The sequence below is a fragment of the Manis javanica genome, chromosome 10, assembly GCF_040802235.1.
Source record: "Manis javanica isolate MJ-LG chromosome 10, MJ_LKY, whole genome shotgun sequence".
Lineage (NCBI taxonomy): Eukaryota > Metazoa > Chordata > Mammalia > Pholidota > Manidae > Manis > Manis javanica.
The window spans coordinates 79,800,421-79,817,808 of record NC_133165.1 but is presented as its reverse complement, the minus strand read 5'-3'; the positions used below and the strand labels follow the sequence as shown (position 1 = coordinate 79,817,808).

The following is a 17,388-nucleotide window of genomic DNA, read 5'->3' as shown; positions in this document are numbered from 1 at the left end:
AAAAAATGCATTTAATATAATCTATGAGAGCAGGAGGAGGAGTGAAGATTTGCACACAGGAGCACACAGCACAGGTGCTGGAAGGGAGGCATCACCGAGAACCCAGCCGTGCAGAAGCCCTCAGTTAACCTGGTAATGTAACCTGCATCACCTCTTTGGTAGACAAGGACACAGAAAGGGAACCACAAAGAGCAAAAGCCAGCAATGTCCAACTCAAGGAGATTCCAAGGAGAGTTCCCCTGCTCAGAGACTTAAGAAATCCAATGTGTACTGGAATAACTCAATAATGGAGACAGATGTGTCATAACTAAACACGGAATCATGCAACTAAAACAAAACCCTTTCTGTGGTTCTTCATGCCAAGCAGCTAATGTAGGTCAAAGGAAAGGAAAATAATGTGTTTTACAAGGTGAATGCTCCTATCTACGTTAGATATATTTCTTAATAAGCCAGCTTTCTCATGTACATAGACTTCTATAAGCTTATGATTAATGTGAATTTGCTTTTGAGAGAATGACCTATACTTGCGGGGTGACAATGATAACACATTTCTGATCTATAAAGCTGAGAGCAAACATAATGGTAAAATCTACTTTGAATTGACTCTCAGTTGGCTATCTGCTAGCCAGTCAATTAGCCAGCCTCTTTTGGTAATGCATGACTCTGCCATGCATTTTAATTAACCTTCAACAAAACCCCAGGGTTCTTGGAAAACAATTATTCCAAGAGCTAGAACTCTTCTAGGGAAGCTTGCAGTACGAAGAAAAATGAGTTATTAAGGATCATAAAAATAATGCCTAAACCTAAGACAGGCACAGTCGCAGGGGGGCCATCAGGTGAGAAATCGGGAAACAACAGTGGTGAAGCTTAGAACCTCACAGCCCCCCTGTTTTGAGAGAAAGCTTCTGCATCCGTGGATGTTTTAGTGCCCTTGTCTAGCTCGGATTAGCACACAGTCTACAGGCACACACATGATCATATACAATTGCTCTCTTACAACACTAAACTATGTTTTCTACCTTTATCTTGCATCTACCTACCACTTCAGCATTTTATTAAAAATAAAAATAATAATAATAATAAAGGGAGAAATGTGGGATCCACATATAAATCAAGTATAAAAATCAAACAAATATTCATATTTGACCTGATTGTTTATAGTTCATAATGCGTGATCAAAACCGGAAGTTTCTGTGATGAATGCCCTTGTACTGTTCACCATGTAAGAACTTATTCACTATGTAAGAATTCGTTCACCATGTAAGAACTTGTTCGTTATGCTTCAGAAGATTGGAGACTGACAAGAATTAGGCTTGAGATGGATTAATGACTGTGCATTGAGCATTGACCCCCCTATACAGAATTTTATTGTTGTTAACAACCAATTGATCAATAAATATGAGAGATGCCCTCTCAAAAAAAAATAAATAAATAATGCCTCAAGTTTTCATTCAACAGATAAGCACTGAGGATATGATAAGTAAGCAAAAATTTACTGACAGGCAGAGGGCATAAGAAATCTCATGCGCACACACACAGAGCAATGACCAGAAGTGCTAAATAAATGGTGCAACAAGAGCTTATAAAAGGGGTAAATGAAAGTCAAGAAAGGTTTCCCTGAAAAAGAGAAAAGTAAGGTCGAAGTATGAAATGTAATAATGAGAGGAAAAAGAGCTTCAGGTAAAAGCACAAAGTATCTGTCGATGCTGTGCTAGACAGTGGAGGAAGGCCAGCGCAGCTGAAGCACAGAGACAGAGGAGGATGTGGTATATATGACACAAGGGGAGAGACTGGCCTCATTTAGACTGCTCTTCACCGAAACCAACAGAGCTACCAAGTAGGTTTCAAGAAAGGGGTGGGGAGGTCACATGATCAGATTTATGTTTTGAAGACAGGACGCCTGCTGCACTAGAGAGATCAGATTAGAAGTAGTGAATGGTCAAGGAAAATAGCTGGGAGTTGGTGGGAGATACAACCTAGACTAGGATGAGGGTGCTGAGTAAACTGTAATGCAGAGATCTGAAAGGTAATAGTGAATTTGAACTCTTTTTCAGATACATTTTTTTCCCTTGAAGTTAATTCTTTTGCCAATTTTCTATGACACATTCTCTTTAATTCTCATGAGCTATTTTATAGTAATGACATTAGCTGTTTATGTCATATTTGCTGTATTTTTTCTAATTGGTTGTCCAATTTTTTTTCCTTTGGCATGTTCTTCAGTTTTTCTGTAGATGTATCCATATTTTTTTTCCTTTTCTAGTTTTTCTTTCATTTATTTTCAGTTTCAATACCTTCCCTCCTCTCCACTTTTTTCTGCCTTTTTTTCCCACCTTCATACTAGAATATAAAAAATTACTTCAGTGTAGAATTTGTATAGACATCCAGCAAACATTTACAGAGCACCTACGTTGTAGGGCAGAGACATATACACAAAACAGAGAAATAGGTACAAGTGTTTCCAAAGTAGAAAGCACTCTGGCTGCACACAGAACAGCCACCTCGCCCAGACTGAGGAGAATTAGTCAAGACTCCCTGAAGGTCAAATTTTAACTGTTCCGAAGGGGCCAGGAAACTAAGTGCAAGAAGAAAGAGCCTTAAATGAAGAGTGGTAAATGACTATCACTCCTACTCTAGGAGTAATTTCAGAATTGAATAGGAAGCTCACTAGCATTTTCCATGAATTCCCAGGAATATCATTCCAGGGAAGGTCTCAGACTACCTCAGAGGTAACCTAATGGTAAAAGCCGACCAAATGTTTTCTGGAACTAGCACAAACTTAATGTATGCTTATGAATATGTACTAAATGCCCTCACAGGTTCCCTTTTCAATATATTTAAAATGAAATCTAGGTTTAAAACCTAGCGGCAAAGCAATAACATATTTCAGTTTTATTTCCTACTTCACCCCACAAGTTCCCATCAATGGAGAGTTATCTATCCCTATACGTTCCAAGAAGCTTCCTGCTGCCACCTCTTCCTTGCTTATTTCAGTCCCTCTGCCTGGAATGCCCTCTTCCCCTTCCCTAATCACAAACTGCGATTCCTGTGTAAGATCCTTAAAAACCAAGAACAAATATCACTCACATCATTTTGCTCTGGGCATTATTCTGTATCATAAGTGGATGTTTCTTACCCTTTCGTATGAGTGTGGCTTGCCTGACTACTGAAAGTGTCATACACAACTACATAAAGTATGAACAGTGACTTACTCACGGGCAGACACCTTCATACCCACTGAATAAAGATAACAAAAAAACTTCCTTTGCTGTAGCTGTGAGATCCTCATTTGACCCTTGCTTTCCCAGATGACTTTAAGTCTTCAGATGACTTATGACTCCCTTGAAGAGAAGGAGAAACTGGAAAGACGATAGGCGCAGAAAGGGTAGCCTACTGATATTGACACGTTATGGTGGAGGTGATGAGAGCAAATACCTGATTTAGGGCTGGATTTACGAAGGAGGAAGAGAACTGGACACAGCACGTATAAGCTTTCTCTTAAAATTTCGGTGTGAATGGAGAAAAGACATGCGGCAATGAACACACACTTATAAACGATGCTCATTCAAGAGCAGCCGTGTGTTAGGAAGAACCCACGCGTCTCAATCCCACCCTCCCCTTCCGGCGGTCAGGAAAGGCAGGTAAGGCGGAGTGGCAGTTTATTAACTTGGCACCAGGACTCCAGTCAGCACCGATCTCACGACCTTGGGAGGAAAGCACCACGAGCTTCGTGTACAGGCAAGTGCACCGAATGCAGAGACTAAGTCATCTCCCCAAAGCCCCACACAGGAATCCACGGGGCCCCGGGGCCAGACACACGCCCCTCGTGAGGCCGCCTGCAGACCGAGGGGGGCGTTCCCGCAGCCGCCTGCGCGCCCCGGGAAACCCGCCCGCAGCCGCGCTCCCCGCCGTTGCTCCGCGCCAGACCGCGCGCCCGCCGGAGGGACGCAGAGGGGCCATTCCGAGGCCCGAAGAGGCCCCCAGACCGCGGCACTTACCTCGTTACTGAGGCTCGGAGTCCCCGGCAGGGCCACGACGGATCCAGGAGGGGAGCCGCCCGTCGCGTGAACCGTGCCGGCCGGCCGGCGGCTGCGTGGCCACGCCCCCGTACGGCAGGCCCTTCCATCCAAAACTTGTCTGCAGGCGAGACCGGCTATGACGGGAAGAGTGGTGCTGAGGTGAACCATTTCCGGAGCAGAGGGACACGCACCGGAACTGCGCGCTCCTGTGGAACCCGGGCTCCGGCCAGCAGTGCCTGCGCTCTGTAGGTGTTCAGGATGCTCATTTTATTATACTCGTTTGTAGACGTGGCCTGGTTTTGAAAGGACATTAGGTTTGTGTCCCAATGTGAGTGAAGGAGCTTTGATAGAAGGATTAATTGAGTGACAGTCTTTGTGCCGAGTTTTTATCTAGTGTTTGTGATGATTCCTGCACTTCTAACAACCACTCCTTATCGTCCAGACTTACATTATAGCTCAACCTCGGACATACTCTTCTGCACACTATAAGATTTAAATTTAGATAGTAAATGCTTAAAGCAAGACCAGGATGCACATTTACTGCTGCCTATGGAAATACCTGTTTTGAAGGATTAGCCTGCGGAAGAGGAGGCGTAAGGAAGTGAATCTGAATTAGAAAATATACTAATAGTTAACACCTGGTTTAAGTGAGCGTTGAAATGGGTCAAGCGCAAGGGCAATCACTTTGCATGAATTATCTCCAAAATATTCATAGATATCCGGTGAGCTAGGAACTATTATTATGATTTTACAGATGTAGAAACAGACTTCGCAGGAGCCAACAATTTTATTAAGCCAGAGTTGCCCAGCTGGGACCGAACACTGCTGCTGGACTCCAGAGCTGGTTACATGGTCGGCGAGGCCCAGTGCAAAAAGAAAATACAAGAACCCTCATTCAAAAAGTAGGAAAAATGTCTTCTTTTTTTCCGTGGTGTCTTGGTGTGTCATGTGTTTTTATTTGGCATTTAATCTGGAGCTCCTCAAGCACAGGAATACTAATGGAGCTCATCTAGACCCTCACCTGTGCCTGGGACTCCTGCCGCAGGACTAAAAGATGCGGGTCCTGGAACAAGAGGATGGTAGTTTCTGGAAAAGACCCGGAGGTGGGAAGCCCGAGAACCCAACTGGGAGGATGTGGGAGGCAGGACACCACACGACCTGAAACTAATACCTTGTAAGGTTTTCCATTGGCCCCCTACATACAAAACTCAGAATTCAGATGAAATTATTGAGAGTTTCAAGACTGTGGTGAAAGCACATTTAAGCCAGTCCCTCTTACAACACTTAAGAAGACAGCCCTGTGTGGAGCCCATGTTCTTCATTTGTGACTCTGTTTTTAAATTTTGGGAATTCAGACTTTTATTTGGATTGGTGTTCTTCTAGTTTCATGTGTGATTTGGATACAAATACTTTAATGACTTCTTCCTGTTTGACTAGTGTCACATAAAGATAGTTTTTGCCATTAATAAATCATACACTGAATTGTAATTGTCTCCTTATTCATCTACTTCCCATCATTAAAACTGAGCTCTTGGAGTGTAGGGGCTTTTAACCCAGGTGGTCGTAGGCACAACATACAAAAATACCTAGGAAAAGACATCTTAAAGACAAATGTAGAGCTTTATGGAAAATGCTTCTTGTGTTTGGGAGAGAGGTGTTAAAAAAATTGATTCCATGTTGCTTCGTGTACTCTTCATGTTCTATCTACACATGTCACAGGCTCTATAGTGCTTTCTCTTGAGCACCCCTCTTGTTCTCCAGCACCTGGTTTCCCAGCCACCACAGTGTCCTTGAGCTCAGCACATTTGTTTTCTACCTTTCCATAGCCCAAGCGCTCTCCTTGGCCTGGTATTCCCCCTACCACATCTGGGTTCTCAAGTGCTACTTTTCAAGACCAGGTCAAATTCCACCCATCCTTTTTAAGAATCTTATTAATAGCCCCAAAGCAAGTTAATTTTTCTCATCAGCTCTTCATTCTTATATTGTTTTCAATAGTCTAATTTGAAATTTCTTTTGTACTATTTTTTTTCCATTATAAACTCTCAACAACCTTAGGTAGTCATTTTTAAAACAACTAATAGTTTTTCACTGTCTCTTGTGTATTATTCCCAGGTCAGTCTATTTCTTCCTTTTGGTGCTAAAATCTCAAAAATTATTTTCATTCCTTACGGAGATTATTCTACTAATCTGCTCTCATTATGCTATGCACATTTCCTCTAGTAATAATAATGTATTGTATTAATCAGGTTAACTTTCTCTAGAAAGCAACACATCAAAGCCTACCTCTACATTTTATTCTTGAAGGTCTGATCTGGATCAGTTAAATGCTGTCATATATCAGATAATGAAACTATTACCATTAAAAGCATCTAGTGTGAAACTGTTTCTCCTCTTTATTAGTGTTCCAATTAGTGGAAGTAAGGATCCACCAGCATGTTCAGTGGGGGCTCAAGTTTTTTAATTTCAGTTTTCTCAAGAGTTTCTCAAATCCCACTGTATGTGTCTGCTTGGTTGCCATAACAAAATATCACAGACTGGGTAGCTTAAACAACAGAAATTAATTTTCTTTCAGTTCTGGAGGCTAGAAGTCCAAGATCAAGGTGCTGTCAGGGTTGTTTCTGATGAGAGCTCTCTTCCTAGCTTGTGAAGGTTGCTTTCCTGCTTTATCCTCATGTGGCCTTTCCAACGTGAGGGTACAGACTCTAAGATAGAGTCTGAGATGCAGACTCCTCTGGGGACTCCTCCCCTTCTTATAAGTATACCCATCCCATTGGATTAGGGCTTCACATTTGTGAATTCATCTCATTTCCTTACCTCTCTAAAGACTTTTGTCTCCAACAACTATCACATCAAGAGTTAGAGCTTCAGTGTCAATTTGGGGGGACACACTTCAGTCCATAGCACCCACTTTCTTTAGGAAAAGAAAATTACCCCAAAAGTAATCTTTTCCTGACAACTTTTTTTGCACTATCATTTCACTTTCAAAAATTGTAGCCATACATTTATGGATTACAAGTAAACTCATGGGTATTTAGCAATCAGAAGGAAATTGAGAAGTAGACCCATACATATGTTGACAACCAATTTTCAACAAAGTTGCAAAGACATTTCAGTGGGCAAAGGTAGTTTATTTCAAAAATTGTTCTAGAACTATTGGACATCCACATGAAAAAATTTGACATTGACTCATATCTCACACCAATACAGAAACAATTTAAAAAGGATCATACCCCTAAATGTAAAACTTATAACTATTATACTTCTAGGGGACAACATAGGACAAAAACATTGTGACCTAGGGTTAAGTAAAGATTTCCTGGATATCAAACAAAAACAGAATACATGTAAAGATACATTAATAAATTAGAGTGAATCAACATTAAACTTACACTCTTCAAAATACACTCTTGAGAGTGAAGAGAGGCCACACAGAAAAATTTTGCAAATAATGTTTTATAAAGGATTCATCTATAATATGTAAAGAACTCTCCAATCTCAATAAGTAAAGAAACAACTCAATAAAAAAATAGGCAAAATATCTGAACAGATACATCACCAAAAAAAAATTTGTAGACAGCAAATTCATGGAAACATATTCAACATAATCATTAGGGAAGTGCAAATTAAAATCACAGTATGATATCATTACACACCTATTAGAATAGTTTAAAAGTCTGATTATATCAAGTGCTGGTGAGGATGTGGAACAACTGGAAATCTCAAGCATCATTTGTGCACATGGAAAATGGTACAGTCACTTTAGAAAGAGTCCAGGAGTTTCTTAAAGTATGCATTCAACACCCATATGATTAGCCTTTCTCTTCTGAGAGCAATAAAGAAATGAAACTAACTCCATATAAAGAATTGTACATAAATGTTCAGAGGAGGTTCTTTTGTAATATCCAAAATATAGAAAAAAACTCATTTCCATTTAATAGAAAAAGGAATAATCTGTGGTGTACACACAGACATATACATAACAAACCAACAGTCATAAATAAGAAAGCATGATATACACTACAATATGGATATATTTCAAAATAATTATACCAAGAGAATCTAGACAAAAGGAGTACATACTGTATTATTCCATTTATGTAAAATTCTAGAAAATGAAAGCTAATGTATAGTGACAACAAATAGATCAATGGTTGCCTGAGGACACTAGAAAAATATGTAACAGTTATATTGGTTCAAATTAATTATTCATATATATAAGGATATTCATTACATAACTATGTGTAATAAAAAAAGATTGGAGGCAACCTGCCCGTCAACACATAACTGATTAATGGATACATTAAGAATAATAATCAGCTATTTATTTACTGGAATGGAAGGCTCTTCATAATAAATTGTTTAATGAATAATTCAAGTGGCATTACACTATAGTATGCTATTTTTTAGTGTGTTTGGAGGTAAGATATGTACATACAAATATCATATTTACTTGTTGGTATAGCATCTTGTTCTCTGGAGGGCAAGTCAGTGCCAGGAAACATGCATTAAATCTTTCCACTAATGTGCCCTTTTATATCTTTGAAATTTTTACCATGTGTTAGTATAAACTTTTAAAATAATTTTTTGTTGCAGCTGTGAATGGAAGGCATATTTTCTCTCATTTCTGCCTATATTAACTGGCAGTGCTAGTACAGATACAAGCTATGATTTTTTTATGTATTTATTGTTCCATCACTTACCCAAATTTTTCTTTTTGGAGAGAGGAGAATTTCCTAGGCATACAATAAAATATCAGAGAATTACATCTATTTTTCCAGTTTTTATTACTAATTATCTCATTTTTAATATTAAATGTCCTAGAACTTTTAAAACAATGATAAGTAATAACACTAATAGCATTCATAGCTTGTTTCTGATTTTTTTCTAGTTTTATTAAGAAATAAATGACATATATCACTATGTAAGTTTAAGGTATACAGCATGATGCTTTGCTTTACATATGTTTGAAATGGTTACTACAGTAGGTTCAGCTAACATCCATCTTCTCTCAGGTAGGTAAAATAAAAAGGAAAGAAGAAAGAAAAAGGAAAAATTTTTCCTTGTGATAAGAGCTCTTAGAAATTACTCTGTTTTAACAACTTCCCATTATATCATACAGTAGTATTAGCTATAGTCATCATCTTGTACATTACATCCCTAGTACTTATTTATCTTATAAATGGAAGTTTGTTTCTTTTGACTACCTTCCTCCAATTCCTCCTCCCCCTTCTCTCCACCTCTGGTAACCACAATTCTGATCTCTTTTTCTGTGAGTTTGGTTGTATGTGTGTAGTTTCTGTTTTGTTTTGTTTTCATATTCCGCACATAAGTTAGACCATACAGTATTTATCTTTCTTTGTCTGGCTTATTTCACTTAGCATAATGCCTGTAAGGTCCATCCATGTTGTTGCAAATGGTAGGCTTTCCTCCTTTTTATGGGTGAAATATATCCCATTGTTTGTTTAGACCACAACTTCTTTATGTCTTCATCAATTGACATAAACTTAGGTTGTTTCCATTTCTTAACTATTGTAAATAATGCTTCTGTGAACATGGGGATGCAGATATCTTTTTGAGTTACTGTTTCTGTTTACTTTGGATGTATTTCCAGAAGTGGAATTGCTGGATCATATGGTACTCCTGTTTTTAATTTTTTGAGGCTTCACCATATTCTTTTCCATAGTGGCTGTACCAGTTTATAGCCCTTTTCTCCATATACATGCCAACATTAGTTATCTCTTGTCTTTTTCATGAAGACCATTCCAAAAGGCATGAGGTGATATCTCACTGTGGTTTTAATTTGCATTTCCCTAATGACTAGTCAGTCATGTTGAGCATTTTTTCATGTACCTATTAGCCTTTTGTGTATCTTCTTTGGAGAAATATATATTCAGGTCCTTTGCCCATTTTTTAATTGGTTTGTTTGTTTTACTATTGAGCCATATGAGTTATTTATGTATTTTAGATTTAACCCCTTATCAGATACATGGTTTAGGAATATTTTTTCCCATTCTGTAGGTTCTCTTTTGCTGTGGAGAAGCTTTTTAGTTTGATGTAGTACCGCTTGTTTGTTTTAGATTTTGTTGGTTGTGCTTTAGGTGTCATATCCAAAAAATCATTACTAAGACTAATGTCAAGGAATTTTATTCCTATGTTTTCTTCAGGAGTTTCATGGTTTTAGGTCTTTCATTAAGTCTTTGGTCCATTTTAAGTTAATTTTTCTGAGTGGTGTAAGAAAGGCTTCATTCTTTTACATGTGACTATCCAGTTACCCTAACATCATTTATTGATGGCACTGTACTTTCTTCATCAAGTATTCTTGGCTCCCCTGTCAAATATTAGTTGACTGATATGCTTGGGCTTATTTCTGGGGTCTTGATTCTGTTCCATTGTCTATTTGTCTGTTTTTCTATCAGTACTATACTGTTTAATTTACTATAGTTTATTGTAAAGCTTGAAATCAGGAAGTGTGATGCCTCCTGCTTTGTTCTTCTTTCTCAGAATTTCTTTGGCTGTTTGGGATCTTTTGTGGTCCCATATAACTTTTAGAAGTGTTCTACTTCTGTAAAAAAATGCCATTAGAATATTCCTAAGGATTGCATTCAATCTATGGATAGCTCTTGGTATCATTAACATTTTAATGATATTAATTATCCACGGCATGAACATGGGATGCCTTTCCATTTATTTGTATTTTCTTTGATTTATTTCTTCACTGACTTATAGTTTTCAGAGTAGAGATTTTTTACCTCCTTAGTTAAATTTATTCCTAAGTGGTTTTTACATTTTTGATGCTGTTGTAAAAAGGATCAAATTTTTTTTCTAGAAAATTTGTTGGAATTATATAGAAAGCTACTGCATTTTATATGTTAAATTTGTATCCTGTAACTTCATTGAATTCATTTATTAGGCCTAACAGTTTTTCAGTTTACTATTTAGATTTTTTTAATATATAAAATCATCTCATCTGTAAGTAGAGACAAATTTTACTTCTTCATTTTCCAATTTGGATACTTTTTATTACTTTTTCTTGCCTGATTACTCTATCTAGGACTACTAGTACTATGCTGAGTGGGAGTGGTGAGAGTGGACATCTTTATCTTGCTCCTAATCTTAGAGGAAAAGCCTTCAACCTTTCACCATTGAGTGTGTATGATGTTAGCTGTGAGTTTGTCTTATGTGTACTTTATTATGTTCAGGTATGTTTCCTTCTGTGTCTAATTTGTCAACAATTTTTATGATGAATAGTGTTGAATTTTGTCAAATGTTTTTTCTGCCTGTATTGAGAGGGGATCATATGATTATTTTATTCTATAAATGTGTTATGTCACATTGATTGATTTATGTCGTATATTATGTCATATATTGAACCAGCCTTGCATCCCTGGGATAATCGCACTTGACCATTGTGAATGACCTCTTTAATGTGTTGCTGAATTCAGTTTGCTAGTATTTTATGGAGAATTTTTGCATCTATATTCATCAGGAATATTGGCCTGGTCAGATGGGGCTGCAAGACACTCTCCCCAGTGAGAGGGGCTATGTCTGAGCTCCCTTGCCTGGGCAGAAGGAAGAGGGGTTGTTCCAGGCTACTCTCAATTTCCTAAAGAGGCTCTCGGGTGGGGAAGAGCCACAGCTACCTGCTGCCTTGTCTGTAATTTGATACCCCTTGTGTGCATAACACAGGAACCTTCCCCACCAGGTACTTGCTTTTCTCTGGGGACAATCAGGGCTGCTCACCTGCCTTTCAGCTCAAGCTCCACTGAACTACACCATTTCAGGACTTTGTCACCAGCCCTTTTGGTCAGATGGGGCTGGAAGATACACTCCACAGTGGATCGGACTATGATTCAGTTACTTGTCTGAGTATGAGCAAACCAGATGTTAGGGCCAGCAAAACTGCTTGAGGATCCAAATCAGGCAGGTCCGTTCCCCACTGAGTTCCATGATCAGATTACCTCCACAACTTGGTTCTGCTGATGAGCAAAGCTGCTGGTTGGAATTACTCCCTGGGCACTGCAGGTATGAACTTGGTCTGCCAAGATCCCTTTGCTGGTTATTGCAAGCTCCTCCTCTCTTTTCCATTGTGGTCAGATTCCAGTAATTTTCCCCACAAATTCCTCTGTAAAAAAATGCCCAAAATTCTGCAAGCTTAACAATATGTTCCTAAGTAATCAATGGATCAATGACTAAATAGAAAAAGAGATCAAGCAATATATGGAGACAGATAAAAACAACAACACAGCAGACCAAAACCTGTGGGATGCAGCAATGGCCATTCTAAGAGGAAAGTATATTGCAATACAGGCCTACCTCAAGAAAGAAGAACAATCCCACATGAACAGTCTAAACTCACAATTAATGAAACTAGAAAAAGAAAAACAAATGAGGTCCAAAGTCAGTAGGAGGGACATAATAAAGATCAGAGCAGAAATAAATAAATTTGAGAAGAATAAAACAATAGAAAGAATCAATGAAAACAGGAGCTCATTCTCCCAGAAAATAAACAAAATAGATAAACCCCCAGCTAAAGTTTACAATATAAAAAAGTTAATTGTTAATCTTCTCCACTTCTATCAGGATTAACTTACTGTAAATCTGAATTCTAATGCAGGTCCAAAAGAAGTGTCTGCAGCCAACACACAGATGAAACAGTTAAAAATGAAGAAAAAAAGAAGAAGGAGAAGGAAAAGGAGGAGAAGGAGAAAGTGTGGGAAGAGGAGTAGGAAGAGAAGAACCATCTTTGGTAAACGGGGCTCATATTCTTAATAGCAGAAATCTATGCAGCTTGCTCACTCAAGACCCTACAATAATGAGGCAAGCTTTCATGTCATTAGCAAAATTAAGAATTCACAAAATAACATCAAACTTGGAAACACATTAAAATTCCCAATTATTCTTACTCAGTGAAAAGTAATTTTACATATTATTTTTTAATAATCCCTAACATCCTTCTTTAAAGATATCTTTTTTTTTGGTTTTTTGGGTTTTTTTTAATCTTTATTAAGGTATTATTGATATACACTCTTATGAAGGTTTCACATGAAAAAACAATGTGGTTAGTACATTACCCATATTATCAAGTCCCACCCATACCCCAATGCAGTCACTGTCCATCAGTGCAGCAAGATGCCACAGATTCACTATTTGCCTTCTCTGTGCTACACTGTTCTCCCCGTGACCCCCCACACCATGTGTACTAAACATAATACCCCTCAATCCCCTTCTCTCTCCCTCGCCACCCACCCTCCCACACCCCACCCCTTTGGTAACCACTAGTCCCTTCTTGGAGTCTCTGAGTCTGCTGCTATTTTGTTCCTTCAGTTTTGCTTTGTTTGAGGGAAATCATTTGGCACTTGTCTTTCTCTGCCTGGCTTTTTTCACTGAGCATAATATCCTCCAGTTCCATCCATTTTGTTGCAAATGGTAGGATTTGTTTCTTTCTTATGGCTGAATAGTGTTCCATTTTGTGTATGTACCACATCATCTTTATCCATTCATCTACTGATGTTCCATATCTTGGCTATTGTAAATAGTGCTGTGATAAACATTGGGGTGCATATATCTTTTTGAGTCTGAGAAGTTATATTCTTTGGGTAAATTCCAAGGAGTGGGATTCCCGGGTCAAATGGTATTTCTACTTTTAGTTTTTTGAGGAACCTCCATATTGCTTTCCACAATGGTTGAACTAGTTTACATTCCCACCAGCAGTGTAGGAGGATTCCCCTTTCTCCACATCCTCACCAGCATTTGTCATTCTTAGTCTTTTCGATGCTGGCCATCTTTACTGGTGTGAGGTGATATCTTATTGTGGTTTTAATTTGCATTTCCCTGGATATCACTGTTTTTATAGATGAGATATCCTAGACAGGACAATGCTTTAGAGCATGTTGCTTAAATATAAATAGTTTAGTTAGTAATTAATCAGTACTCTGATTCAATGTGTGTGTCTATCCAATACCTCACAGATTCCTTATTCTGAAATTCATGGCCCACCTTGAGCTCCATGAAAGATTACTTTTGCCAAAGGTGTCAAGGTGTTCTTTTCTTAAGCAAAGGCTTGTCTTGTGGGACACAGAGTGGGTGACCAAAAGAGAATATCAAGCAATGCCAGACCTAGAAGAGATCAGTCCTCCCCAAAGATTGCATTTAACAACCATGGAATCTAACCTTCAAAAAGAAAAAAAAAAGAATCTAGATAATTTTCTTTAGTAATAAATGAACAAAGAAGTTCTACTACTCATTCTAAACCACTACTCTGTCTTCACTTGTCCAAAATGGGAAATGAGAAAAAGCAATCCACTGATATAATTTTAAAAAGGCATTTGTAACATGCCCTTTTTCACTTTATCAGTTTAAGCTTTAGTTTTAAAAAAGCTCCTCCATTGTTGTTTCCTGCATTTTCTAAGATAAGTGAAATATTTCACCTTAGACTGGAAAATAAAGAGGAAATTCCAAGGCAATGATAAAAATAGCTTTGAACCATGATCCATCATTTTATTAAGTCTGTGAAAGAACATTTGGCATGTTTATATCACATGGCACAGGGGAAATATCCTATTTCCAGATATGTTGAAAGAAACCCTTTCATCCTCCTGTAGCCACCAGATTCCTAATTAATGTGAACTATTCTCTTTTTTCTTCCCCCAGCTCTCAGTGAGCACAAGACCAACTAGAGATGTGAGAGCATTCCCAGGACAAGTCCTCTTTGCACATTTAAGAAGGAGCTGTTGTTCATTCCCTAACCCTTGGCTCCACCCACAAGGACCTGGGTGTATTTAAGGAAATGTACACATTGAAGTCTCAGTTTTTCCTCGGAACATAGAAACAGTTATTTCAGGAAGGACTGAGCTGTAACAGGCCTCACAGCAAAGCCGCACACCAGGGCCCCAGCTGTAGATTCCCTGCCTGACCTACCTGGAACAGAGAAGGCAGTAGAGAGTGAGGGCTTCAGTTCTAGGGACTGCCTGTTTTGTCCACCTTTCCCTCTCAACCATTTCCACCAACCGAGGAGCCTCCTTTATTGGAGTGTTGGTGAAGAACGTGATGGGATAAACAGATGGCCCAAGGCAGATAAGACCCTGAGGCATTCTGTGTTCTGCCTCATAAAGATGTCCCAATAGATCTCTCAGCAGGAGGTTTGGAGCAATTTGATCTGATGAACACAGAAGTATAAGGATGCAAAAAGATAGTGAGACTAGTTATAGATCCTAAGATAGACAAAAAATATATGTAAGCTTTCCAAGCTACTGAATTGGAAAAGACAAGAGAATCAAAGCCAGCAGAGAAAAGCAGTTTTCTGAACCATAATTAGATGCATACACAGATCCTTAGTATTTTGCTACACTAGAACATAGTAGACTCAATTGGAGATTTGTTTTAAATGTAAACTCTCCTTAAAGTTTAAATTTAAGCTTTTTATTTCAAGAAATAATAGAGAGTTCTCCTTAAACCAGTTTCTCCCAAAAGGAATGTCTTGTAAAACTATAGTACAAATTCCCAACCAGGAATTGATGTCAACTGGAGACCTTTTATCAGTGTCTGGTCTCACCACCAAGATTATGAACCAACTGTTTGCATGTGAGGTCTAGACAGTGGGATTTTTGGAAAGCTTGCAGATGAGTATTGGGGCAGCCAGCTAGCTTTGATACCTGGCCTAGAGGGTAGAATGTGAATAGTAGGAACAGGAGAGATAAACTTATTGAGGTGATCATTTCTCAATAGATACGTATATCCAATCATCATGCTGTATACCTTAAAGTTACACAATGTTATATGTTAATTGTATCTCAACAGATTTGGAAAAAAATAAAAGAAGATTCACAGGAGTGATCTTGAAACCACATGGAGCAATGCCTTAAATTACATGTTAAGTAAGGTAAGTAGGTGACATTGGAGGCTTTCAAGTAGGGTAAAATTTAATGAGTTATTGTCTCCCTAATTAACTATTCTCCTTAACAGTCTGATTTCTGGAAAAAGTTTTGGGGGTTGAAAGATCTGAGCTCAGTATCCATCTACCACTAAATAACCTTAACACAAGAGTTAAAATTTCTAATATAACCTTTTTTATTTTAAATGTGGGAGTAACAATTCCTATCTCTTAGATGTTTTGGATAAAATATTTAAACAGTCTACATTCAAGTTGCTCTACTGCAACTTGCTTCACTTAAAATGTTTACAATTCAGTGGATGGTACAACCACACAGCTGGTTACACAAGTCAGAAATTACACATCTCTTTGATGTACCCATTTATCCAGCTCACCAACGTTGTGCTTCTGTATTCTTTCAAATCCATTTATTCTCTCAGTCTTTACTATCAACCAAATGGTATAGGATATTATATTCTCTTGTACTATTACAATAATCTTCTAAGTATTTTGCATGTATCCATACAGCTTGCTTTATCCCAATATGGACTCTGTGTGATATATAACCACAGGGAAATTTTTTTAAGGCAAATCTTATCATAGTCTCTCTTTCCTTAAAATAGTTCTCATGCATCAAAGGCTCAAGGCACATAAGCACCATCCTTATCATGGCTTCAAATCCTGCATGTTTTGCCGTTCTTTACCTCTCCCCCTATACTCTATACCTTGTTTCATGTGTCCCTTTATTTTCTGTACTTGACCTTCATATTTCCTTATTTACATGGCATGCTACTTATGAACCCTGGGCAAGGAGCCCTATTAACTGCTACACTCTAAAATACCCCTCAATGGACCCATTCTTATACTAGAAAGGTACTCCTCTGATGGTGGACTTGTTCTCATAAATTGCATGATGCTTTCCAAAGCTCCTTTACAGTTCAGGGTAGTTCAGGACTCTCCCATCCAACTTCTTGTCCCTCACTCTTTCATGCTGAAGGAGTTCATGGTCTAAGATTCTACAAGCCTCCTGTTTTTCTGCCCAATTTTTCTTTTCTCTCCCCACACATATTTGGTCCCTAATGACTTCTTACATCTGGTCTGAAAACTGGGTGAGGACTGAGCAAGCAGGAAGTGTCTAGTGGCCCCAGAGTGGGCAGAAGACATATGCAAGGACAGTAAACAGCTGGAGACCAGCTGCTTGAACACATGGAGTACAGCCTTTCACTGTATCTGAGCTCAAATATTTCTTATTGAGTAGCACTTTGTGCATTTCCTAAGGAGCTTGTGTTCTTTGAAGTATTTCTTTTTCTTTGTTTCTCATTCTTCCTCTATGGGAAAAATGGTGGCATATTTAACTTTCCTCACTGTGTAAATGGCCAGTATTCAAAATTAGGTTGGGTTGTCAGCAAACCTCTGAGATAAATCTCAACAGCATCTTCCCCAAGATCAGATCCCTCAGTGTAGACTGATATTTGGAAAGCCACAAAACCAGAATGGACAGCG

At 38.4% G+C, this 17,388-nt stretch overlaps 1 protein-coding gene and 1 long non-coding RNA gene across 7 annotated transcripts in view; one reads left to right on the top strand and one right to left on the bottom strand.

Annotated features, from left to right (window-relative positions):
* The window catches only part of LOC108405737 (serum response factor-binding protein 1-like), a 42,749-nt gene extending 38,493 nt beyond the window's left edge, over positions 1-4,256 (bottom strand). For 2 of the 5 annotated variants that reach the window (XM_073213413.1, XM_073213414.1), the window contains exon 1: positions 3,996-4,256. In XM_073213413.1, coding sequence (XP_073069514.1) covers positions 3,996-4,184 — 189 coding nt within the window. In that variant the 5' untranslated portion in view covers positions 4,185-4,256. The remainder of the gene's footprint in view (positions 1-3,995) is intronic. The other 3 variants (XM_073213411.1, XM_073213412.1, XM_073213415.1) reach the window with 2 other exon arrangements.
* Positions 4,148-17,388, top strand: part of LOC118967235 (uncharacterized) — a 152,698-nt gene continuing 139,457 nt past the window's right edge. For both annotated transcript variants that reach the window (XR_005054128.2, XR_012121441.1), the window contains exons 1-4: positions 4,148-4,261; positions 4,771-4,918; positions 12,631-12,762; positions 15,813-15,894. This is a non-coding gene — a long non-coding RNA (uncharacterized lncRNA). The remainder of the gene's footprint in view (positions 4,262-4,770; positions 4,919-12,630; positions 12,763-15,812; positions 15,895-17,388) is intronic.